General features: G+C 37.5%; 1 protein-coding gene across 2 annotated transcripts in view; it reads left to right on the top strand.

The window, feature by feature from the left end:
* AKAP13 (A-kinase anchoring protein 13) overlaps positions 1–27,468 on the top strand; it is a 123,020-nt gene that overhangs the window by 69,126 nt on the left and 26,426 nt on the right. For both annotated transcript variants that reach the window (XM_027851554.1, XM_027851555.1), the window contains 7 exons: positions 72–246; positions 14,576–14,643; positions 16,269–16,335; positions 23,475–23,610; positions 25,067–25,179; positions 25,871–26,017; positions 26,572–26,822. In XM_027851554.1, the coding sequence (XP_027707355.1) occupies positions 72–246; positions 14,576–14,643; positions 16,269–16,335; positions 23,475–23,610; positions 25,067–25,179; positions 25,871–26,017; positions 26,572–26,822 (957 nt within the window). The remainder of the gene's footprint in view (positions 1–71; positions 247–14,575; positions 14,644–16,268; positions 16,336–23,474; positions 23,611–25,066; positions 25,180–25,870; positions 26,018–26,571; positions 26,823–27,468) is intronic.

Raw genomic sequence — 27,468 nt, 5'->3', positions numbered from 1 at the left:
TCCAGACTTCTAAGGCGTAAGTTAGTGAGAATGCCACCTAATGTACAACTAACGGCTCTTTCCTTTGACAGGAGAAGGAGAAGGACAAAGACAAGATTAAGGAGAAAGATAAAGATTCCAAAGAGAAGGAGAAGGACAAGAAGACGTTGAACGGACATACGTTTGCTTCCATCCCTATTGTGGGGCCAATCAGTTGCAGCCAGTGTATGAAAGCTTTCACCAACAAAGATGCTTACACATGTGCAAGTAAGCAGTTTTCTTCTCTTTCTGAAATGACCTTGCATGAGGGAGATCCCCTGGGGAGGAAGGCTTCTTGGAGGTGTCCTGTTTTGGTTTCTTATCTATTCAGAAATTATGTAAGTGAAGATTTAGCCCTTTATACTTTATTTTCTTAGATGCAGCTATGTATTCTAATTGTTCCTTTGATAACTTTAAAAGAAAGACTACACATTTCTACTAATTTATCGTCAGCAAATGGTAACAGCCAGCTAGTTTGTTAATTCTAATAATACCTTAAGCATGTGTGCACCATATTGTCTTCCTGTTGTGTATTAAAACCTGCCTTTAAGCTAAGATTGACTGCTGAGTGATTCCAGGTATTTAGATGATACACTAAGATATTAAGTCTTCCTTACTTCTCCTGAAAAAAAAATTTTATCAGAGGAAAGAAGAGACTTTGCTGGCTAACTGGGGCAAAGACAACATAGATTTCATTTTAGAGCTCATATTCCAGTAGGACTTACAACTAAAAAATGTCTGTTATTTACTTTTTGCTATCTTTGATATCACCAGCTAATACCAGACTTGAAAACCAAGCTGGTTGTCTGAGGTAAGCAATGGATGTAGATATTCATTCTTCGGTAAAGAGATGCTACAATATGAGATTGATAATATAACTACAGCATCTATGCAGAGCTGAAGGTTTCTGGAACATATGATCTTTGGAAACTTAGGTTTAGTTATTTCTCTTTATGTGCCTTTTTTTGGCCTTATAGGAAAACAGATAAGTTGGTCTCAAGTTTTGTTATTTTTACTAAGGGCTAAAATTGTAGCTGTCTATGAGAGTGGGATTTGGGTGGCTGCAAACAGATTAAATTTACCTTAAAATTTAGCCACAGTGGGGGCTCAAGCAGTTGAAGTGAAAGTCCATTAAAAGATGCATATTGAAGTGCCATCTACTGGTGCTGGGAACTGTAAGAGATACAAAGAAGCATTATCCAGGCACAGTTGGTCCCTGTGGACTTTACCCAGTGGCCTGAAACTGGTTTTCAGTTTGTGGTCCATTGGCGATTTTGGTGGATGGGATCTTAATTCATTGGCACAAGCGTAAGATACCGTGATAGCTAAATTAAAAGTTCCAGTTAGGATTGGAATAAAATAGAAAGCAAGAGGTCATTTTTTTCTAAACGATATTAGCACTAGAAGCTCAACAGTCAACTTGAAAGTAGCATTGAGAAGAGTTAATACACTGATGCTGCTCTTGATGTGACTACTGTTAGCATGTTTAGAAGAAGGAATGGGGGTGAATTCTACCAAGTTTCATTTTTGCATTATGATGTGAGCTCTCTATAGATCCAGGGAGGGAGGTTGTAGCAAGCCTCTTTCAAGATACATTAGGCTTGATTTCTCCTTATCTCCCTCCTCTTTGCACTTATTCTTCTCAGCTCCCTTTATGCTATAACACATAGTTTAAGAGAGAGTTAAATGTTATAACAAATTAGGACCGTGGAAGGAGGCCATCTTTGACTCAGGATAAAAAGCAGTCCACATTCAGAAGAACCATTTTATTTATTGATAGAGGTAACTGATTTGCTTTATTATGATTTCAAAGTTCTTGGTTCAGAGCTCTTAAAAAGTTGATATGGTATCATGGAAAGACGTTTACATTTGAAATGAGAAAGCCTTAGTTAAAATTCTGGTCTGAACACTTACTCAGACTTGTAGAGGGTTATAGCTGAAAGAGACCTTGAGGATCATCTAGTGACCTTGGGGAAGTCACTTCTCTTGCCTTATTTTATTGGATAATAATACTTGTAATACCCACCTCACTGGATTGTTGTTATCATCAAATGAAGTCATGTATGTAAAGCTCTTGTTTTCAGGCAGAATTCCTAGTTATTAATTTAAAGATGACAGGCATTACTTTGGATGTATGTCATTTCTTAGTAAAAATATATGGATTTTGCTTTACCCCCTGAATACCAGACATTGATCTAGATTAGATTACCTCAAAATATTTATATGGTACCTCAGTATGACATACTAAGTAAATTTCTGCTAAATGATCAATGATATATGATAAATGGTGAACTTCTTGGATAGCCATTATTTAGCCCTTTCATTTTTCTACCTTCTTTCCCAGGCTTCAGGATATTTCACTGTTTCTAAAAAAAGTTAGACTTCTGTGGGGCTTTTCCAGCCCATCTCCTGGATAAATACAGTGTAATTAAATAGTAACAATGAATGGTTAGGGTCTAGGGGATGTACTGTAATGTCTTTCTCTGGTTTCCATGTTTGTTTTTCATTGGCATATTGTCTTGTTAAAAAAAAAAAACCCAACATAAATAAAAAGTCCATGCTGTTCAGTCCCAAAAGGGAGTACAACTTGAGCTCTGTGCCCAAAGAGGCTTCAGTTTTCTCATCTGCAAAATGAGTAGATTAGACCTAAATGACTGTTGAGGTCCATTCCAGCTCTTAGAACTATGATCTTTTGGCTGGGTTGATCACTTGCTGTTTGTAGCAAGGAATAGCAGAGTTCCCAGAAGAGAATCCATAGTAACCCATGCAGATTTTCATGGTACCCAAGGATGCCAGAGCACCTTCTTGGGAACCAAGGGTGCAGGTTGTATAATGCTTATCATAATAAGAATTAATAGTACACATTTGTATAATACTAATTAGTTTTCAGTTTATTTTACTTACGGAAACCCTATCAGGTAGTGTCATGATTATAATACCTTGAGTTCATGCCATGTAAAGATTATTTAAGGAACTGGGGATATTCATCCTGTAGAAGACCAGACCTCGGAGGGACATGATAACCTTCTTCAAATATATGGAAAGCTGTCACCTGGAAGATGTGTTAGATTTCTTCTACTTGATACCAAAGGACAGACTTTAGAGCTGGATGAAAGTCATAAAGAGACAGATTTAGGTCTTATGTGAGTTAAAACTTCCTGCTGACCATATGAGCTGTCCCAGAATATCTGCCTCAGGCACTAGTCTCTTCCCTTTCTTTAGAGGTATTCAGGCAAAAGTGGATGAGTACTGGTTGGGCATGTAGTAGAAGAAATTCTTTTTCAGGAATAAGTAAGATTATATGGTTCTTGAGGGCCTTCCAACTCTGAAATCCATCCTCATTTTATAGACTCAAGCTCAGAGGTTTAGTGACAGAGCAAGGATAAATGGCTAGTAAGTAGCAGAACCAGAACTTAAAACAAGGTCTTCTGACGCCAATACTCTTTCCTCTATGTTTGACTTCCTCTCCTCGGTTTCTTAAGGATTACTTCTAGCTTTGAGTCCTACAATCCTATGGCAGGGAAAAACTAGGCAAATTGTGTTTTAAGGCTTTAGGGGTTTTTTTTGTTTGTTTGTTTTGGGGGGAGGTTTTGGAGGCAGAGTTAAGTGACTTGCCCAGGATCACACAGCTAGTCTATGGCTGAATTTGAACTTTGGTCCTCCTGACTCCAGGACCAGTGCTCCATCCACTGCACCTCCTACCTGCCCCTAAGACTTTAGTCTTAAGAACGTGATTTTCCAATGCCCTGTTTCTTTTGTGACAACTTTAATGACATAAGGCTATTGATTAACTGTGGTTATGCAGCTTTCATAATAAGTGATCTAAGTACCAGCCCTGGAGTCTGGAGGACCAGAGTTCAAATCCAGTCATAGACTAGCTGTGTGATCCTGGGCAAGTCACTTAACCCCGATTGCCTCAAAAAAAAAAAAAGTGACCCAAGAGAATTCTAAGATTCAATAAATCAAAAATAATGCTTTATTACCAGCCTTATCTGTTTATTTTAGGTTAGTATATGCATCCTCTCCCAGTTGTTCTCTGGCTTATAGTTATAGTAACAGTTTAATAAAGATTTAAAAACATAGTTCATCTCATTTACCCTGGTTAACCAGAGAAAGGAAATAAAGTACAGGATGTTGAAATTGAAACTAAAAGGCATCAGACAAGTTAAAAGGTGACAGTTTAATAGGCCCTGTGAATCTCTATGTTAATTTACCTGTAGTTTAGAAAATAAAATTTAGTTATCCATTGGAGTGCAGTCCTTCCCGTATCACTCAAAGTCACAAGACTCCCTAGAGACAGTGGTGAGAGTAGCTGAAGGGTCTTTGAATGACCATGTGATGTGCTTCTTGTAAAAATGAAAGGAGAAAAGAAGGGGGGTAGGGGATCAAAACATGAGAAGAAAGGAAGAATAAACAGTAGTCTTCCCAAAGGGACAGAAGTAATTGGCCTGATTCTCCTAGCTTTCTGAAGAACTGAGCCAGCAGTAAGTTTGTTTGTATGGAGCACTGTCTGTGTTATCCTGGCAGGAAGTGGAAAATGTGAGTAATTGTGGATCACTCACTCTGTCGTACCTCCCCTCATTCCCTTCACTGTGCTCAAAATCTTCCTGAGATTCTCAAGAAACTGACTCTTCTTTCAATTGCCCATTTACCTCCTGGGGAAATGATTTGTTGTGGGTTAAAAAAAAAATAGTTTCTCTTTTGAATTAGCATAGCCCCATTTTGTGAATTTCTAGGGCCTAATGCTAAATTCATGCATTCAACTCATTTGCCTGATCCTGATGACAGTAATATAATGCTGCATATAGCATCTCTCTTCCCAAAGAATTCAGCTACTTTAATTGAGTATAAATTCTTAGAAGAGCAATAGATGTTTGTTTGTTTGTTTTTAATGAAAAATAATTTCTTGTTCCCTTTTGATCTTCATAGGGCCAAAGCGAGACCACAATCTTAGCTTGTGTGGGAATGGTTGTAATCACAGAAACTAGAAATAAATAGGAACCAAGTACAACCAGAATACATTATTAAAAGGATGGCTAATGAATATCTTTAAAGGAAAGCGTTTATCAAAGAAAGTAGACGTGGCTTTTCAAGAACAGCTTAAAAAAGACTTTACTTTGAGAATGGGGTTGCTTTACCAGTAGATCAAGTATTGCTTTAAGTATAGTTTACCTAAATTTTAGCTACACATTAGACAATTGTGTGACATAGTGGAAAGAATCCAGGGCTTAGGGTCAACTAACCTGGATTTGAATCCCAGGTCTGCCACTGTGTAACCTTGGGCAAGTCACTTAACCTCTTAGCCTCAGTTTATTCATCTGTAAAATGAAGGTGTTGGAATAGAAACCATTCAGTGTCAACTTGAAAGGAAGTTGAAATGCCCCAAGGATCTGTGCTTAGCTCTGTGCAGTGTCACATTTTATCATTGATTTGGAGGGAGACAAAGAGGGTATGCTTATCAGTTTTATGGCTAACACTGGATGACAGAATCAGAATCATGCCAATAGAATGGCGGATTAACTCGAAAAAGAAAATTTGTAGGTATCAATATGGTCTTATACATAAGTCTAAAAAAATATTCTCATAAGTAAAAGATGAGAGAAACATAGTTAAAAAAAACAACAACAGTTTATCTGAAAAAGATTTTGGAGTTTTGGTTTACTGCAAGTCAGTATGAGTCAATAGTATAATAAATGGCAGCCAGGAAAACTAATGCTTCCTGAGATTGCGGTGGGCGACTCATAGCTTATAGGAAGAAAAGGGTGAAAGTTCTACTGTGCTCTTCCCTGGTCAAGCCACATTTGGGGTATTGTATTCTATTATGTGCATCATATTTTAGGAATGGCATTAATAAGCTGAGATTTCCAGAGGAAGACAACCAGAAGGCCATGTCATATAAGGATTAGTTGAAGGGACTAGGGGTATTAAGCCCAAACAGGAGAAGATTTAGGAAGGCACATGATAGCCATCTTTAGCTATTTCAAGAACCTTGAACTATGAAGAGAAATTAGACTTACTTTGTTTGGTCTCAGGGCAAAGAATTAGACTTGATACAGGAGAGAACTTCCTAACACTTAGTGCTATCCAGACATGGAATGGGCAGCTGTGGAAGAGGCTCGATCCTTCCCCTCTCTTTGAAGTTATTAAATAAAGGCTAAAGAATCACCTTCCAGATATATCACTAAGGAGGGTCTTGTTTGGGTGTGGATTTGACTAAGTGGTCAACAAGGACCTTCCACCACTGAAACTGTGATTATGTGAATCAGCAGGAGAGACTGATGTTATTTTTGGCATCATTAAGAGAAGGAACATCATCCAGGACTTGGGGCTTTCTGTTATCTTATCTAATCAGGTCACACCTGGAATGTCGTGTTCAGTTTTGGGTGCCACATTTTAAGAAAAATGTTGATGAACTGGAGAGTATCCAGAGGAGGACAACCAGAAAAGTGAAAGACCTCAAGTCATTACCAGGGAAGAGCTGGTTGAAGGAAATAAGGGTGTTGACCTGGAAAAGAGGAAAGGCATGAAATGTCAGGGTAACTGTACTCAAATGTCTGAAGGGCAGTCATGTTTTTAAAAACCTAAGGTTAGGTCTAGGAACAGTGGAACAAAATTGCAAAGAGGTAAATTTTGTCTTGTCTTAAGGAAATCAGGACCATCCTAAAGTAGAATGGGTTGCCTTAAGAGGTAGCAGAATTCCTCCTTGCTGAAAGTCTCCAAGTAAATTCCGGATAACCAAATGTTACATATATTGTATAGTATTCTTTTTAAGCTGTGAGTTAAATGTAGATGGCCTCTAACTTTAATACTTTAATTCAGTAAGTATTTATTAATACCTACTATTTGTACCATGCTGTGTGCTAAGGACAGACATAAATGAAACAGTCCTGACTCATAAGGAGCATGTGTATGTATACATATGCATACATAAATTTACACCCATACATGCACATATATATGTGTGTGTGTGTATATATACATTATATATATATATATATATATATATATATATGTCTATCTGTCCATACACATACATACATATACAGGTGTGTGTGGGGGGGATACAGGGAGAGAGGGAGGAAGGAAGAGGGAAGTACAAAATATATGTGAAGTAAATAAAAAGCAGTTTGGTCAGGGAAAGAAAAAGCACTCACAACTAGGGACACCAATATAGAATTCATGTGAAAAGTGGCAATCAAACTGTGTCTTGAAAGAAAGTAATGATTCTTAAATGTGAGACAGAGTATTCATGTTGGAGGAGGAGAGGTTATGGGGAAGAAAGAAGGATAGCTTATATAAAAGCTTTGAGAAGAGACATAGAATATTTTTTTCCAGGGAACAGCATAGAAGTTGGTTGGCTTGAATATAAAATGCATGGGGGCGGGGGGGTTCATCTTGTGAAATCAGTCTAGAAAGATAGAAAGCCAGATTATGAAGAGCCTTAAATGCCAAACCAAAGAGTTTGTTTCTTATCCTAGTGGCCACAGGGCATCACTGAAGAGTCTTAAGGAAAGGGTTTACATTTTCACACCTGTGCTTTAGAAATGTCAAGTTAGCATGTTCCATGCAGGAGAGCCAATTAAGATGCTATCACAATAGCACAGACGAAAACTGATGAAGAACTGAACTGGTGTAGTGACTATGTTAATGGAGAGAAGAGGGCAGAGGTGAAGGGATGGTGTGGATGTAAAATTGAACAGACTTGACAGTTATGGTCAGATGGTGAGGTTCTTGGGTGAGAGAGAGAAGTCACGGATGTCCAGAAGGATGGTGGTGTCCTCCAGAGAAATAGGGAAACCAGGAAGAGGAGTGGGTTCTTTGAACATAGTTGAGTTTGAGATGCCTGTAGGACATCAAGGTGGTTATGTCCAGCACATATTCAGTGTTGCAAGACTAGACCTTAGGAAAGAATTGAGGGCTAGATAAGTAGAACTGTGAGTCATCTTTATAAAAATAATTAAACCCATGAAAGCTGATAGAGTACTGTGAAAGAGAGGGTATATAGTGAAAGAAGAGAAGAGCCCTGGGCTACACAACCATACAAAGGGGAACACGATTCTTTAAACTAAGGAATTAGAATCCACTGCTTGTGAAGTTATCTATGAAGAACAAAGGAAGCAAAAATATAATGCATGTCAGAAAAGCTGATCCATAACATTTTAATTTGGCAAAAGACCTAGAGAACAGACTTGAAGGAAGAAGCTTTGCTTGAGTCAAGACTAATCTTGCTTTAAAATTTGGTGACCAAGGAAAAATTGTCCATTTCTTTAATTCTACACTGCTTAAAACTTACCTTGAGTCACATTGGCTGTTCTTTCTCACTGCCCTGAAGTATTCTACATTTGGAAAACATGTTGTGGGCTACAGACCAGTGGATCAGCTGCATTCTTTCCCGGTAGTTCCTGTGTTGTTTGCTTTAGCAGAAATAAAATGATCCTCTGGTTACACCTGATTTATTATATGTTGTGTGAACAGCTTCTGAATTCTTTTGTGATCCATTGGTTCTCTAGATTAAAAATTAACTTGCTAAAATCCAGAAAATAGAGGGGCTTGTATTTGGTTGGGTTTTGCTTTTTTTTTTTCTGGTAAAGGAAAGCAGCTCCCTGGATAGAGAATTCCTGGAATTGAGAATGTATTACTTATGCATCAGAACAAGATACATTTAACTGATTCCAAAGAGAGGAAGCTTGTTATTTAGGTAATTGGAACCTAGGAGAAGAGCTCTTCAAATTTCTGACCAAAGCAGTAAAGTAAATTTTATTAAATGAGATCTGCTTGAATTCTCTTTTAATATTTATTTCCATGTGCATCTCAGAAAAATGCTTAGGCACTTCAGCTGAAATGATTTGCACTCACTACCAGGAACTTCTTTCATATCTCTGCATCTGCACTATATCAAACCAAACTTGGGCAATCTTGCTCACTTCCCATAATATTAAAACAATGAATTGCAGGAAGCCTTTTAGAAAATATATTTCTGTTGGCTTTATACTATTTATCCTGGATTGGATTCATTTTGTTTATTTGTGTTTCCTTGGGCATGACAGGAAAGAGAGGGGAAGTTGTATATTTCCATCCTTGCATTGTCCTCCAGAAGCAGCGGAAACAAAAAACTGTATTAAAAGTAGACTCTAATGCCCAAATTGGTTAACAGCACTAACAGTGGCAAGACTTCACCATACCCATTGTAGAGGACTGTGATCTAAACTGACTCAGTCAGATATTGACCCCTGAAGGATGGGAAAACACTTCTCACCTCAGGGTTCTGACTGAATGTGTGACTCATGAGAACCCCCTTAGTTCTGATTTCACTGTATAATTTCTGTGCATCTTAACCTAAGTCTTGTATTATCTCTACAGAGTTGATTATTTCCTAATAAGATCTAAGTTGGTTTTAGCTGTTTTTTTTTTCTGGAGAACAATAGCAACACTTGATCTGTAATATTCACTAAAGCTTTTTATGACAGGAAGATTAAAAATATGTTGTCAAAAATACTGTATGTTCTCCCTTATATTTCTTCATGGAGGAATGGAAGGAAGAGGAATGGATTGCTGGGCGGTGGGGGGGGCGGTTCTATTTCCATAAACCACTGTTTTGAGACACTACTTGAGAAGGCCTTTGGAAGACAAACGCATGTTGCTTACTTCTATTAGGAAATCTGAAATAGTTGGCCAGTCAACTTTCCTTTGATCTTTTTTGAAAACTCAACTATGGTTGTGGCAAGGGACATGAAAATGGTTTAGACTTGTCTGTAATTATTTTGTTCTTGCCTGTTGTCTTTTTTTTCCCCCACAATAGAGTATGGGATTTCAACCACATGACCCCGATGTCAATGAAGTTGATATTTTTACATCACCCACATAGAGCACTAAAACTGCCCATCAGAGTTGGGCACAGGACAACTTGGGAACAAGTTGAGTGCTTTTCAAGTGGGTGCTTGAGTGTCTTTGAGCAGACTCCATTTCCACTATTTATTTAAATGAGACTTGTGATCACAGTATAGCAACAGGCCAGTGAATTTCTTTAAATGGGAGCTCCATGAGAGAGTCTTAGTTTAGTTAGAAAAGCAATTTAATGGGAATATTTCAGTTTGTTTAAAATATCTTCTTAACATCCTTGCTTTTTGTGCTCAATCAGTTGGTGTCACAGTTCAGATTCATCAGGCTACTTTATACCCCTAACTGAGGATTTTGAATGTTGCTGAAACTGTCTGTTAAAGTGATAATTTTCCACCTCACAAAGCAGCTTTGCCAGATGGATTGCAGCGGAGCATTGGAAATAGCCCTGAAAGAAAGTACATGCAGTTCCCAGCCTAGAAACTGGTTGTATTCTAAATATCCATTTGTAAATTGGTTGTTTGAAACTTGGAACCTATTTTCCCACAGAAACAATGCTAAATAGTGATTAAATTCCCAGGCTAGCCCATAAAAGTCTACAAAGTTCATAGTGTAGTTGAAATATTATACACTTGTGGTGTGAAATAATAGAGAATGATACAAATTGCAAACATCAGTAATTAAAGAAAATAATAAGACAAAATTTATTGCTTGTTTACTTATATATTAGAATTTGAAGAAGAGATTTACTTAAAAGTTCTAAGATGCTTTTAAAAGGGGAGACTTCTACTGTAGATCATTTGAAGAATTTTAGAAGTTGATGGCACTCATTCTTTATGTCATATTTCCCTTCAAGCTCATAATTTTTCCCTAAATTATTGTAAGTGTAATTTTCCCGGAGTTATTAATACTAATCTTACAGTTGCCAGCTGCGATTAAGATTATTCTGTGAAATTAACAGTAATTAATATATCTGAGATAACTGAGAGAGGGTTGGAAAGAGAAGTGGAAAAGGCATTAATGGGATATGTCCTAGAGAGGGCTTATCTGAGGTGAAAAGAACTGAGCTATAGAAGACAGAAAAGGGGATAAGGAGCATCACTGCATAAGGCCCATTGGAAGAAAGAAATTGTTATAGAACAAAAATATTGCATCATACAATTCCCCACATCAGCCCTCTGGGTGGTATTGATCCCTGTGTGTTACAGGGCTAAGAAGACCCAAAGAGTAGGGAGAAAAGGGAGGCTGAGAGAATTTTGGAGAGTGGAAGAGGTAGTGTGCAACCAACCATCAAATGAGAAATCAACTTTTAAAGCACTTAGCAAAGTTCCTCACATGGAGTAGGCACCGTATAAATGCTTTTTCCTTTCCCTTCCCAGGCATTTGTGCAAACAAGATATTCACATGATGGTTGTTCATAACTTAGGAAATGAGTGTATCTATTCCATCTTTTACCTAGAAAGTGGTCAGAGAATTGTATTGGAGTACAGTATGTTAATAAACAGAGTCCACTGTGGAGCTCCTGGGTGCCAATCAGCATATTAGGTCTCTGAAGGAGAATACAGCAAAAACAAAGTTATCCATACCCATCTGAGGTTTTGCTTTTGACCCACTAAAGAAGACCACAGACTAAAAGGTTTGGGGTCTTTTGGCTTAGGTTTGCCTGCAGAGGTGGAAGTTCAAACCACCACGATGCATGTCTTGTTCCTGTCTCTGGGTTGTTCCCCACCCCGCCTTGATGTAGAAATCATTACTTTGTCTCTTCAGTATACTCACAAAATAAATAAATAAAGGAAGAAACATTTCCTATGGAAATCCTCGTTAATATGTGTATCCCCTTCGACTGAGAGGTAGTCAGAAAACTCTTAAGTTCAGCCTACTTTCCGTTAACTGTGGTTATTAACTATTTTCAGTGCTCTTTAAATTATTAAACTATATATACAAGTTACCTCACTGATTAGTCAATGCTTTATATCCTAACATCTTGAATCTACTGAGGAAGGACTTCTGAAAGATTTCTTACTGAAGTCCCAGAATTAGTATTTAGTTGGTCAAACGGGCTTAATTTGAGTTTGGGTCACCAGGTAACAGCTTCAATCCTTTACCTTGATGGATTTTTTTTTTTTTTGGTTTGATGTGGCCACTTTACTATGACCCTTTGTAACCCTTTAGCAACAGCAAACTTCAAGTAAGATACTTGTGATAATACATTAGTTGCTTCTGGGGGAGGGGGAGGTGGAGAAGCTGTTTGGAGAGGTTTTAGTAGCCTGCAGGCTTGATAGAACAATGTGATATGTTAACCAAGAGGCCTAATGGGATCTTAGGCTGCATTAAGATAGTATTCCAGTAATAGTTCACTGTACTTTGCTCTGGTGAGACCATATCTGGAGTGTCTTGTTCAGTTCTGCCTTTTAGGAAGGATGTCAGTAAGCTGGAGAGTGTTCAGAGAAGGTAACCAGAATGTTGAAGGCCCTCAAGGTCAAGTCATCTTAGGATCAGTTAAAAGAACTGGAGATGTGTAACCTAGAGAAGATAAAACTGGAGAGGGACACGATAAGCATTTTCAAGGGTTGTTTCATGGAAGAGGAATTAGATGAGTTCCACATGACTCCAAAGGGCAAAACTAAAAGCAATGTGTAGCAATTGCCAAGATAACAAATTTGAATTACATCTAAGGAGAAATTTCCAAACAACATTATTCAAAAGTGAAACTTGGGGAGAAAGGTGAGCTCCCTCCCAATTTAGGTCTTCAAAGACCAGATAACTGTGCCCCATCTATAAAATGAAGTTTGACTAGATGACCTCTTACGTACCTTCTAGTTCTATTATGATCCTCTATTTTGAAAAGGATTCTTGCTCAGATTCTGGGTGGTCTATGAGGTAGTGATTCTGCGTCTGAGGAGACCCTGACAGACTTAGAAGAAGCAAGATGCCCTCCAAAAAGCATCTTCTCCCCCCAGCCTATCTGATATGACCCTACCTAATAAAGAATAGTATTGAAAAGTATGGGGATTTATGATGGGTTTTGTCTGACTACTGATAGATTGGTATTCTCAGCCCAAAGTTCCCTAAGTCATTGTGCTTAATGGCTACTGAGTCTACCACATTCCTTGAAGAACACAACCCAAAAAGAAACAGGGGACACTAATCCATACAGCAGTATCCCTGTGGGCTGCATATTGATTTAGTTTTAAAATGTAATATCTGTGTTTGATTGTATTTTTTTATGTTGTTAACTATATCCCAATTACATTTTAATCTAGTTTGGGCTGCACTTGAGAGTGGTATAGGCCACATGCTTGACGGCTCTGCTTTAGAGTACCAGTTTATTGTAGTGTTTATCCAGATAACATAAAAGGAAGTTAAAAACTCATTTTAAATACTCATTGTTTATCTCAGTTCAGTGAAATTGCTTGAGAATTTTACTCTCTGACATAATAGATTGTCTTAGTGTAAACCCAGCAAAAAAAAGACTTGTAAGTAGAGTCATAGAATTGTAAAGTTGAAAGGGACCTCTGAGAAAATCTAATCAAATCTCTTATTTTATAGATGAGAAAACTGAAGTCTAGAGAGGGTGATTTGCCTACCATCACATAATGACTGGAAGAACCAAGTCTAAAGTTCAGTTTGCCACACCTGTAATCCCATATCTGTATACTACATTAAGCTGGTTTTACAAATATATTTGCAAAAGTAACATCAGGGACAGGAAGAGGTCAGATTCTGGGGCTGAAATCTGGCAAGCATACTTTTTCTTTCTCCATCTCATGTGTCCCCACCCCCAAGAAGAAAATAGCTTGCTGAGGTCATTTAACATCTTGAGCATAATTGGTGAATAAACTTGCTCCTCTGAGATCAGTTGGAAACCATTGCTTAATGATCAGTGTCTGTTATTGATTTCCTGAATATGTTTCTCTTTTGTGAGAGATACTTAGGAAGTGTGTCCCCAGGGATGAAGCTTTATCTGTGTCTGCTGTGTCTGCCTGTTCTTCTGCCCTTTTTTTCATAATGCTGTTGATGACATCACAGCAAGAGCAACAGCTGATGATTCCTCCAAGGAACAGAAATGAAATCTTCATGTGTAAACAGAGACTAAGAAATAAAACGAAAAATCAAAATTGTTCCCTTGTAAATGGCAGTCTACTCTTTGCTAACTAAGAAGCTCTCACTTTTCTGAGTTACTTTCTTAAAGTGTGTGATGAATTGAGGGCTCCTCTTTGGGTGTTTGCCTGGAAGCCAAGTCATAAGGATACCTGAAGATAGATTGTAAGGCCTTTGCCACAGTAATGCAAATTATAGGTATTTTATTTTGTTTCCTTCTTTGTCTGCATCTTCTTTGTTTGGGACTCTCCATTTGATTCTCTAGACATCTGAGTTGAGCACAGAATCTTTGGCCTTTAGAATTGGGCACTTCTTCAACTTCTTGTCTGTAATGCTGCAGACTTGTAATCTTTGTTGATTGGGAGTTCCTTCTGCTCTGGTTTCTCACAGTTTTGTGACATGATATGACTAATCCCTGGAAGAGACAGTGTATCCAAAGGATACAATCTGCAACTACAGTTTGAGGATTGCTGAAAGCATAGGACTCTAAAGTGTGGGAGATTTCATTTAGGAATATATATGTGAGCAGCTTTGTGATAGAAAGCATTGATCTGTGAACCTGTGAGCTTTTTATTATTATTATTATTCTTTGTGACCTTGGATCCTGTTTTCCTTTCAGATTGCGGTGCTTTTGTCCACAAAGGCTGTAGAGAAAGTCTGGCTTCTTGTGCAAAGGTCAAAATGAAGGTAAGACATTTTTGACTCAAAGATAGGACTCAATTCAGTCATATCACAAAAACAGTTACGAAAGAAGGCTATTTGTTTTTTCTTTGGGGAGAGGAGGCAGGATGTGAGAAGGCATCACTTGTTTTTAAATTACTGCCCAAAAAGGTAAATCAGTTCTTTAACTTGATTGTCTGATTTAAACAGAATTGTTTTAGCTTTTGAAAAAGAAAAGAAAAAAAACATGCTCTAAAAATCTTTAAATTTTAGACATATGTATCTTTGTGTTTAATATTCTTCCTGAGAGGGTCAAATAGATTTGTTTTGTTTTTCGTTTATATACTCAGCTTCTCTGCTGTTGGTACTCTTCATATGCTGTCCACTGTCAGGAAAGATCCAGTAGAAATCAGGTGCTTTGGACTTCTGAGAGTGGCTTAGGATCCCTCTAATTTGTAATGGGATCTCCTCCTTAGAGAACAAATTGCTTAGGTCATGTTAAGAAGAGAAAGAAAATACTGTATATCTGGTGGTGCCTCAAACTACTACTAGCACTGTGCATGGCCTATAAATAAATGCATGAACAAGGCCAACAGAGGAGCTGAGGCATAGGGACTGGACCTGGAGTTTCATTGACATAGGGAACTCCAAGATGAGAAAACTCCCTCTACCAATGCAGGTCATTACCTTCTCTGCAATTTATAGTCTTAGAGACTTGCCTAGATCATTAGGAGGTTAAAGATATTCCTGGTTCCATCACCAGCTCTTGGTCCACTGTGTTATACTGCTTCTCACAAGGTAACATATGCTTATTTTATTTGGTGCAGGGTGGTATATTTTGGTGGTGTTTGTGAGTTAATGTTTCTTGTAGTTCTGTTCATATTATATTTACTTATATAATTATCTCCTTGTAAGAAAGCACTGTATAGTTACCTATACCCTTCTTTTCCCCATCCCCCAGAAGCAGCAGCAACACTATGTGGTGATTCATACCTAAGGCATTTAATCAGTGCTTGACCTGTCTATGTTACAGTTACTGTTAAATTTTCCTAGGAAATGATCACATAGATAGAAGACACCTAAAAAAGGCTCATAGAATCATAAATGTAGAGTCAGAAGGAACCTTAGAGGTCATCTACTTCAATCCTCTCATTTTACAGATAAGGAAACTGAGTCCTAGAGAGGTTAAGTAACTTACCCAATTCCATTTCCTTCTCTGCCTCGTTTTACAGATGAGGAAACTGAGGCAAACAGAGTTAAATGGCTTGTCCAGGGGCACACAGCTAGTAAGTGTCTGAGGCTGGATTTGAACTCCCGTCTTCCTGACTCCAGGCCTGGTGTTCTATCCACTGAACCCCCTACCTACCATACTGATACTCAGGGATAAAAAGGCATGCTCTCTTTAGTTGTGAGCACACTTTTGCCCAGGGATGGTGACAGTTGTGTTGTTTTCATCAGTGTCTGCTTATGTTCTTTTTGTTGTATTGGACTGCTGAAAATGTTCATTGTGAATTCCAAAAAAATAGGATTCCTGAGGATTAATCTACTTGGTTGATAGTCATCGTGAAATTTGCCACTCCACAAAGCCCAGACAGATAGTTTTCTCTCCTTTCTCTTTTAATCAAACTGAATTCTGTTATTTCTTCTTCTAGCAACACAAAGGAAGCCTTCAGGCCCATGACACTTCCTCGCTTCCTACAGTCATTATGAGGAATAAACGTAAGTAACTAGCCTGCCCCTCCCCTACTTCATGTTTCTTTGTCTTTTTCGTGAACTATTCCTGGGTTATTACTTTGTATTTATAACATTCATTTATTATAGTGATCAAGTTTTGGGGTTTTTGTTTTTGCATTCCTACTATGTGTGCCACATCTTACACTTAAAACCCTTCGATCCTTGTTGCTACCCCTGTGCTGGGGATTTCCAGAACGATGTCATCATTAGCTAGGCTGCCTTTGTGTATCCTGTGAGAGTTGTTTCTCCCCCCCACCTCCACTGGATGGATACCCCTTGCCATGAATTTTTACCTCTGACCTAGTTTTAATAGCGCAGGAACCCACAGAGCATGCCTAGTTATTGAAGCTATTTCAGGAATTATTACAAGGCATAAAGCAATTCATTAGACATTTTATGCATTTCTCAGAATACCTTTAAACTTTTGAATGTTAGCGAGACTTCGAAAATTTTCAGTTATGTTCATCAGAATCCAGGACAAACTTTAACCTCCAGCAATAACCCGTGCAGTTTGATTGAACTATTAGAGAAATACACTGCCTAGTACTTGATATCTTATAGCAAAGGATATTTTCCTATTTTGAGAGAGAATTTTCTTCTGGTTGGTCTGTTGTTATTCAGTCATGTCTGACTCTTCATGCCCCCATTTTGGGTTTTCTTGGTAGAAATGCTGAGTAGTTTGCCATTTCCTTCTCCAGCTCATTTTACAGATGAGAAAACTGAGGTAAACAGGGTTAAATGACTTGCCGTGACACACAGCTAGTAAATGTCTGAGGCCAGATTGGAACTCACAAAGATGAGTCTTTCTGACCCCAGGCAGGGTAACTCTATCCACTACGCCACCTAGCTGCCCTTGCATATACCAGATAGTATATGAATGTTTATTTCCTTTCATTTCTCCAGTCTTTTCATTACATTTACTCAATATCATTTTCTTCCCTTTGTCTTTAAATGTTATCACTAGAAATTAAGAAAATAATTACATTCTGGAATCTCACATAGATAGTAAATATGTGATAGTTCACTTAAACCCCTGGGGGGAAAAAACCCCAAATTTACATATATGGACATATATTATCATATGTGTTATATATTAACATAACCAGGCTTGAAAACTATACCCCCATTTTGTGCAAGGATTCCCATTTGATCAGTTGGAATTCCTACAGTATTAATTTTTTAAAATTCTTATGTAAATGCTTGATTAAAACAACTCCAGGTAACTTAGTTAACAACCTTATAATTTTCATAAGTGATAGCCAAGTAATTTTAGGTGAAACTTCCTCTTAAATATATACAAAATGTGGAAGTTTATAATTTTCTTAAATTATAGTGCTTTAGAACAGTATATGGTCAGCAGGGCTGATTGAATGACCTAACAGCTTCCTAACCCATTAATTTTTTTTTTTGAACAGTACAGTTCTTAATCTAACAACATCTAGATTATAAGAGGAATTGCTTTTCTAACAACATGGCTAATGTATTATGTAATAGAAAATTTAGAAATATAACAATATCCTGAAGTTTAGGGCTTAAACGGTATTATGTATTTAAAACTTGAAACAAATCAATTCAGGTGAATGTGCTTCCAAATTACCTTGCATAGAAAATTATTCATCTCATCACCATTGCCATTGAATGTTGATCACATCTAAAAACCCATATAAAGTTATGAAGTGTGAGGCAATTACATCTAACTAAAGAGATAATAAAAACAGTTAACATTCATGTAACATTTGCCCTGTGTCAAGTACTTTACAATCATGTGATACAACAAACCTGGAAGGTGAGTTCTGTTATTATCCCCTTACCAAACAGTAAACTGAGGTAAACACAGCTTTCTTGGGGCCATAGCAAATAAATTCCTTAATGTCAAATAACAAATATCTTTTCATGTTAGGTTATAATTTACCATAATGTTGATAAGGAGAGAACTCTCAGACCCTGTTCTTATTTCCTTCAGGACAGATTTTGACTTAAATCAAATCAAATCTGGATTTATAATCGTGAATGGTAACATTTTAATTTTTCAGGCCCAATACTCAGAGCACTTCAGAAGAAAAAGAAGATTATTATCCACAAATTAATATATTTCCCTTTTTTTAAAGACATGTGGAGATAATTTCCAGCTCCAAATAACCTTTTCCTTTTCTTCATTAAAAGACTAGGATCCCTGCCCCTACTTTTGAGACTTATCAGATAAAGAGCACTCTAGCTCCCCATTCCTATCCTCCTGGTAATTTCAAGCTGACTAGGAAATACATGTAAAGTTTAACAAACAATTTAAATTCTCACCTGTTATTATCAGGTTAGCTTAAAATATGCTGGGCTAAAATATCTTAAGACTATAAATTGTACTGCTGCTTTATGGCCCAGGTAAAGAGACCTGAGGAATTTGATTTAATCCTAGCAGGGTGTGACCCGTTTCCCTAGGCAGAAATCTTAAGAGCTTTCACAGAGTTACATAAATAATAATTAAATAATTGAATAGTACAAGGAAACATGTAATATTTTGTTTAACAATTACAAATCACAATAACCAATACCTTTACCATATCCATATTTAAGTAGTGTTAGATTTAATAAGGCCTTCCTATAGATTTATCCAGAAAGGTGATTGGACATGATTAACCAGATGATTATCTAACCTTACTCTTAGACTATAATGGTTACAGACTGATTTCTAAAAACCTTTTTCTTTTCAATTTGTAATTCTTAATTGAAGTCAAATCATTGCACTTTAACCATTTAAGCATGAGGTTAGATCCTAAAATCTTAAAATACTGACCTCCTAACTCAGTTACTAAGCTGCTACTTGTTTCTTATTTGTTTTTTACATCAGTCTTTTAACAATTAAATCCATAACCCAAAAGAACTAAAGAAGAATTCACATTTCTAACAATCTTTCTAATACAGTAAATTACCAAATAAGTGTTAGGCATTATCTTTATGTACACATTACAGATTACATAACTGGAGTAACTTGGCTTCAGACCACACAGCTAACAAGTTTCCTGATGTATGTAATGATAAATTAGAAATTTCACTTAAAATGAGACCAGAATAAATTCAATTAATTACACGTGGATCCATTTTCCAAATGTTATCATACAGAATCTCAATTTGTAATTTCAATTAGTATTATATTTTACATGAGGGTTATTTATTCCAAGCATTCTATGTTGTGGGATTCACTTATTTCCAGCTAATCTACTACCAAAGATTTTAAAGTGACAATATGTAACTAGAGGGGCTTGAAACATGTGGTATCCTCCATTTTGATTCCTCCTAACCCTCTATAACTTTGTCCATAGACTTTCAAATCAAGCTACAAAGTTTTTATTCTCAATCTTTCTACTTAAAACAAAGTCAAAGTTCCTCACACCCTCTAAACATGCTTAAGCCATATAAAGCTGGCACAAAGGCACCCAGAGCAACTATCCAGGGACAGGAGAGGTTTGCTGCTGCCCACCAGCTGTGAGCATAGTATGTCCCCCATTGGTCCCCAAACCTTACCTATATTTCCATTTTTTTTTCTCAAGCGTTTATTTCTTTCTAAATCTTTGAAACCCATAACTCAGACTACCCCCACTTTCCTTTACATTTTAACCATAAACCAGACTACACATACTATTATTAAACCAAGGTCTTACTAAAGCGCTACTTTCCCAAGCTATAGACTTGATTGCAACCCAGGGGATTCTCTTCATTAATCTGCATATCACAAAATTCAGGTGTTCACTAGGAAATCAAAGAGCTTCAAATCTCTCATTCTCCCAGAAGAAGATAGAAAGATGCATTGTTCGTAGTCCCACTATGGGAAGAAGTTTGTGGGACAAATCCTTTTTTAAAAAAATCCATTAAGATGTTTATAGTGATTACAAAAATTTTTTAGGAGACATGCAGTGGCTTATGTTCCTGTTGAAACACAAGAGTAGGGTTCTGGCTACTCTGAAACTCCATTAACAGATTACAAAAGGCTTGACTGCTTTTAACACAGTTTTCCAAATTAACAATCATACTCACCCTCCTTTTTGTCCTGCTTCTCTTCACCTTTTAGAATCTGGAGAGTTAACACTTAATAATTTACAAATCGAGAGAGCTCTATTTCTCTCACACCCATCACCAGTATTACTTATAAAAAACAGCTTTTACAATGTTAATATGCATTTTGGGGGGGGGGCTAGGCAATGGGGTTAAGTGACTTGCCCAAGGTCACATAGCTAGTAAGTTTTATGTGTCTGAGGCCGGATTTGAACTCAGGTCCTTCTGAATCCAGGGCCGGTGCTCTATCCACTGTGCCATCTAGCTGTCCCTAATATGCATTTTAAACAAACCACTGAAATCCCATTTACAGACTTCAGCTTTGGGATCTAATTAAACCCGAATTCATGTTTAACTTTTGAGTAGCAAAATACTTTCTTAGCTTTTCCTCATCAGGCCTTGCTATCTTCAGGCAGCTTGGTGGATCTTTATCACTATAAAGCTACTGCTGGAGCTTCATACAAAGAAAAAAACTTGATGTTTTTACTCGGAGAAATCCCTTCTCTGATTCCACCCCCTAAACTAACTCCTGGGAGAGTCTTGCCCTGCATTTTCAGTTCCTTTACTTAACAAGCTAATCTTAGAAAACCTTACACAAACAGAACAGAGCCTTAGTGACTGAGAAAGAGAAGTTGAGATTAAAACTACCTTCTTTCCTTGCTTTAATATCTCACTTAAGTTTGCTCACTTTACCTGACAGCAAGAATCCTTTTGACACACCTCTCCCTGAAAACTAAGAATAGGACTTCTCTCAAAGTCCTCTTGGGCAATCTTAATAAAAATACCTAGTTTCTTCCTTTACTTAAAGAGTTCCTTTCACACACACAGAGTTCAATTTATATGTAACCCCAAAAACTTGAAAGCAATGATTGCAGCCTCAGAAATGCTCTGAGTATTGGCCTGCTGGATCTCCGTTTTTGAAACCCTAGTCCTGCAAGAAATTTGGAATAGATTGCTGATACTTTGGGGGCTTACCAAGCAATTGGTTTTGTAAGCTGAATATTCATAATACCCCGAATTTCCCAGGTGGCCCTTTACTGTATACATAGGTTTTCTCTCTCTCTCGTCCCCATATAGCTTACTTCAGAGGATCTCTTTCAAGTAGACACATCTACGTGACAATTGCCTCCCTGTGAAAGTGAAAATTAGAAAAAACTGCAGCACACACACTAAAAACAGACAGAGATGCATATATGCTTACCCAGATAAAATTTTACTTAGTGGTAAGGAGGAGTCAGTAATGCTAAATCTTCCTTGTATCTTTTGAGTCCTTTTCCATCCTTGCTGCCACCACCCTAAACCAGGCCCTCATTTAATGCCTGGATTACTGATCCACCATCCTAACCATCCTCCATTACTCCATCTACTTCTCTAATCCATACAGACTCAATTTGATGCATCTATGATCTCATTGATGTGGGCTCAGTCCTTAGTAGCATAAAAAGCAGCCCATCTGTGCTTTCTCATTCTGTGTGGTTTTTGTCCATGTCCTTCCATAAATCCTCTATAAAGAATCTATCTTGCTGGAGGCCAAAGTAATCCTCTTTATCATGTTACTCCTTTGCTTAAATATCTTCAGTGACCTTATGTACTAATATACCAAGTATAGATTCTTCCCTCTGGCTTTTAAGGTCTTCTATAATCAAAATCCTCATAAGAAATATTAACAAAGTGTGTACTGAGTCTCCAAGTTCTGTGCTAGGCTATGGGGAAACAAAGATGAAATATGATATAGACACAACACTCAAGGAATGTACAGTCTAATGGTGGGATGAGGCATATGTACAAATAACTATGCTACACAGCAGAATGTGTTAAGTGAAGAAGAGAGGCTATAGAAACATTTCTAGCTGAAGGAGGAAGAGGAAACATGGAAGGATTCATAAATAAGTTGGAATCTGAACTGGGCCTTGAAGGAAAAGAGAACTGTCAACAAATGGAAGTGAGGGGGAAGAATAGAGTATTGGAGAATGGGAAATGATTTGTGATACGGTTTGTCAGTAGTGTAAAGTCTGTGAAGGGTGTAGCATAGGTAGGCTTGAGACTAATTGTTGTCTTGTACACCATATTGAGGAGGCTGTATTATGTTTTATTTCTTAAATGCTAGAGTGCCACTGAAGATTTTTGATGAGGGTAATCCTTTATTAGGAAGATTACTCAGGCAGCATTATAAAGGATAGATTGGAAAGGGAAAAAAACCGGGAGGCAAGATACCAGTTAGGGGGCTATTACAATAGCCCAGCTGAGAGGTGGTGTTGGGGTGGTTACAGTGGGAGTGGAAAGGAGAAAAGGTAGATATAAGAGACAAGGTGGAGACAGAATCAACAGTATTTTGCAGCTAATTGTATGTGACAGGTAAGGAAGAAATATAGTCAGATGACTCCCACATTTCAAGACTAGATGGCTTGGGAAAATATGTGCCTGGCATATAATAATTGTTTAATAAATGCTTATTGATTAATCTGTAAAGTGATGGGGTTGAACTTGGTAGCACTCAGGTTCATTCCAGCTTCAAGAATACATGAATTTATGGAATATTTGAAAAATGTTTAATACTTATTACTGTTGACTTGGGAACAATTTAATGATCTCTATACAGCTAGGCAGGCTTCAATGTTTGGTATGGGACATGATCATTCATTCAACAAATGTTTTAAAATACCTTTACTGTGCGCAAGACATTGGTAGACATTGAATTGTTCTGGTCAACAACTGAAAGACTTAGCTACTCTGATCCGTACAGTGATCCGTGACAATTCCAAAGGACTCATGATGAAAAAATACTATCCACCTTAAGAGAACTGATTAACTCTAAGAGCAAACTGAAGTATATTTCTTTCCGTTCTTTATTTTTTCTTGCTTTTTTTGCAACATGGCTAATATGGAAATGTTTTGCATGACTTCATCTGTATAATTGGTATCATATTGCTTGCCTTCTCAGTGGGGAGGGGAGGAGCTGGATGTAGGGAGAGAATTTGGAACTTAAAATTTAAAAATTAATGTTTAGAAAAGAAATTTCTGGTCGGTTTAGTACAGAGGTTATATGATGCTTCTAAGACAGTGTTCCATTCTCCTTTCAGCTTCACAACCCAAAGAACGCCCACGTTCTGCAATTCTTGTGCCTGATGAGACCTCTGTGGCCCCATTGTTCTCTAGCAGGCGGTCGCAGCAGTGTGCCTCACTTTCCAAAAGTGTCTCTATACAGAATATTGCTGGGTAAGTTCAGAATCCTGGATGGAACATTTGGCACTGGAACATATAATCACTAATAGCCTAGTGGATACATTCTGTTTTTACCATGAATTTTGTGATCAAAATTGTGTGTGTTTGCTATGCTTACTGAGTGGTGGTAGTGGGGAAAATGAAAAAATATGCCAGGTTATTGATGCTATTTAATTGCTCAGGGGTTGGTTTTGTTTATAGTTTGTGTTTTTTTTTTCAAGTATACTAGAATAGAGCCACTTCCTTTGATGAACTTGAGTTATAAAAAGATAGAGTGGGTAAAATATGGGCAACTGGGCCCAATAAAAAACTGAGAGCTTTTTATTCTGTGGTCTGATAATATTTTGAAATGTCATATTTATATTTGATCTAAAAATAATTTACTTTTATAACTAGCAGTTTTTTTCAGAGCAGTGTCCATACAAAGATCAGTTTCATTTTGTAAATGAATATTGGGGAGGGGGGAGAAGAGGCATGATTCCAAGTTAGTAACAACCAAATCTTTAAAACTTATCTGTAGCCAAATTTCCCACTTTGCTTGGCTCTTTACAAAGTGTTACACTCACTCCTCTACAGAGGTAGCTTTGCCTCCACTGACATTTCAGGCCTTGGCTGCATAGTAATTAGCAAATGGTTGATTATGATGGTGGTTGTTGTGATGTGTAGGGCTTGCCTGTCTGCACACCAAGAAAATAAGCCATTTCACATTCAGGGCTCAAACATCCATCGCAGGGTAATGACTTTGGCTAACTTAGGCTTGAATCATCTCCTTGACTTAAACATTAAAAGTCTCTTTTTAAGTCTCCACTTTCCTTATCATCCATGTACCCATGCTTTGTAGTCTTCTCAGCTTTTTCTAAGAGAGAGGGAGAAGCAACCAGCTGGTCTTTATGATCTCAGCTTTGGAGTAGCATCATAAGGCCTTCTTTTCAAAGTTCTAATCTTAAAGTTTTATTTGTTTTGTTGGGCAATTATTTTTAAATGTCTTCAGATACAGTCTTTCCAAATGACCATTCTTGGTTTGAGTTAGAAATAATACAAAGCAATTACAGCAAATGTTTCAGAATATCTAATTGTCAGGAAGTAGGAAGTGAAGATGAAATAGGTTCACAGTGATTTCCAGGCAGAGAGATTATTTCTGATATGGTTTAGGGAAAGATATTATTTCATATTACTGTGGGGAAAATACTCTTGAGCTTCTTAAAAGCTGTGGGTGGAGCATCATTGAAAGACTCATTTCTGTCTTGCCACTTTTTTTCATTTTGGTTTGTAGCTGGTGTTGCAGGTTGCTGTGAATTTCACTTGTGAATTGTTATCTTCAGTAATACATAGTGGGGTTTTTTGACCAGTTGAAATGGCTTTAGGTTAATTTTTCAAGTACTCACTTTTGAAAGCAAGTTATCGTTTTTTCCAGGAGTATTTGACATTATGTGCTTCCTTTTATCCTCAGAGTTGGCAATGATGAGAGCATGGCAAACACCTGGAAATTCCTGTCCCATTCAACAGACTCTTTAAATAAAATCAGCAAGGTCAATGAGTCCACAGAGTCACTCACTGATGAGGGTAAGAAGATATGGTTTACATTCCTTCATCTGCAGAGACATAGTAGTGTGTTCCATTAGCTACTCTGCAAAAGCAGGGAGTTAAGGAAAGTGTCTGTGAGGAGGAAACCTGCCTTCTCATCATTCTGAGGAGTCCTGTGAAGCCATGTCCATAAAATGTTAAGCTGTTTCTATTACATTGGTGATCAGAAGCTTCATAGTTATTGGATAGTTTTCCATCATACCTAAGTTATTAATTAAGCCTTTGGATACTACAAAATACAAATTTTTTCTTCCCTTGGATACTTGTAGCTATTTGGGAACAACTACCAGGGACATATGAAGTACCTGGGACTCTTTCTTTTATTCTTTGTAATTTTATAAAGTTAAAAATAAGTGGAGTGAAATTATGGATTAATAACTGTTCACTTATATGATGCTGCCTCCCTTGAATCAAGTTCTGATTACACCATGACTATAATTATACCAAGAAATGCATTAATACTTGTTTTAGTCCTAGGAAATTTATTACAAAATTCTCCCTTTCCTAATTAATCCTATCCCTGTATTATATCATGCTGACAATGAAGAAAACCCAAAGTGTTAGGGGCTTGAGAAAAGAAGTCCTAACGTTGAGGGGTAATAGGCGTAGACTTCTTAAGCATTCCTAGCCTATGAATTCTGGTCATTGAATTCTCCTGTTTTGGGGTTAGGAACTGATATGAATGAAGGACAACTCATGGGAGATTTTGAAATGGATTCCAAACAGCTGGAGGCAGAATCCTGGAGCCGGATAGTAGATAGCAAGTTTTTGAAACAACAAAAGAAGGATATAGTCAAGCGGCAAGAGGTGATTTATGGTGAGACCCTTCATTATGCTATGCAACTGTTATTTTATTTGAGAGACCTTTGTGATGTTTCTGCAATTTCACTGCACATTGTTGTTCTCTTGCAAGAGAGTGAGGGAAAGAACTGCTTTGAGAGTAGAATTTCTATTCTTCAACTGCTTTAGGTAACACCGAACCTAGAGAAACACAGTAGTCCGCAATGAGAGATGCAAGAACAGCCAAGATGACTAGGGTTGCTTAACACTAAGAACCAGCAATAGAGAGAACATCCAGTGACTTCTAGTTCAGTACAGGCTTGTAATCCAATGCCACTGTCAGGCATTAAAAAAGCCTCAAAAAAAAGGGGAGACTAGAGCACACAGGTGAGGAAGATAGGGGGTCCGTATGGCTGAAGTTGAAAAGATTGAATTGGAATTCAAAATGTAGTCAGAAAAACTGTTCTCTTCCTTTTACCTCTACCTTACCAAAAAAAAAAAAAGACATTACCAGCACTTAGCATAGTATGCCTGGCACATAGCAGGCAATGTGTTTGTTGATTGACTAATAGATTGATTTCCCCTACCTAGAGTTGATGCAGACAGAATTGCATCACATCCGCACTTTGAAGATCATGAGTGATGTGTATAGCCGAGGAATGATGACAGACCTACTCTTTGAGCAGCAGATGGTGGAAAAGCTGTTCCCGTGTTTGGATGAACTCCTCAGTATCCATAGCCAGTTCTTTCAGAAAATTCTGGAAAGAAAGAAGGAATCCCTGGTGGAAAAAAGTGAAAAGAATTTTCTCATCAAAAGGATAGGAGATGTCCTTGTGAATCAGGTGAGTAGTGGGAAATATATAAGGTTCCTCTTCAGGGCCCATACCTTCGGTAGACTAGTCATGTGGACTAGTAAAGAAAAGTAGAAATTGGGGGAAAATTAAGTGGTGTTCTGACTCCCCATTTTGCCTCACCACAAAAAATTTTATTTGCTTATAACCTTACTCATATGACTATAAGGCTAAATGAGAAAATGTCTACAAAAGTGCCTCACAAGGCATATGGTATTGCTGGTTACATTTTTAAAATGTAATGTGGATTGAGCACCATTCTTCCTCATATGTAATATGCATGAAAAACATTTGATGCTTTCAAGTTATTTGCCACCAGGATGTATTCAGTGGCTTGCTTCAGATGTGTACTTCTCCACAAGCAAATATTTGTACAGCTTAAGTAAGAACATGCTCATAGCCTAACACAGAAGCCTAGAACTTAGCGAGCTGTATTCCTTGTTCTTCATGTTATATGCTCATGACTTTTTATCATGGAAAAAGGCTAATTTAGTAGATGTCTGACCAGGAATCAAGGGTTCTTACTTTTACTCCTGTGCCTGTGCTTTCAATCCTATTATCACCTCCCTCTTCCAGGATCTTTTTCCTCCTTAGCTGTCATCTCTCTTTCTTGTATCATATAGTAGACACTTCTTGA

The sequence above is a fragment of the Vombatus ursinus genome, unplaced genomic scaffold (assembly GCF_900497805.2).
Source record: "Vombatus ursinus unplaced genomic scaffold, bare-nosed wombat genome assembly UNPS02009205.1, whole genome shotgun sequence".
NCBI classification, from domain to species: domain Eukaryota; kingdom Metazoa; phylum Chordata; class Mammalia; order Diprotodontia; family Vombatidae; genus Vombatus; species Vombatus ursinus.
The sequence above is the reverse complement of the archived record's forward strand: the minus strand, read 5'-3'. Positions and strand labels throughout refer to the sequence as shown.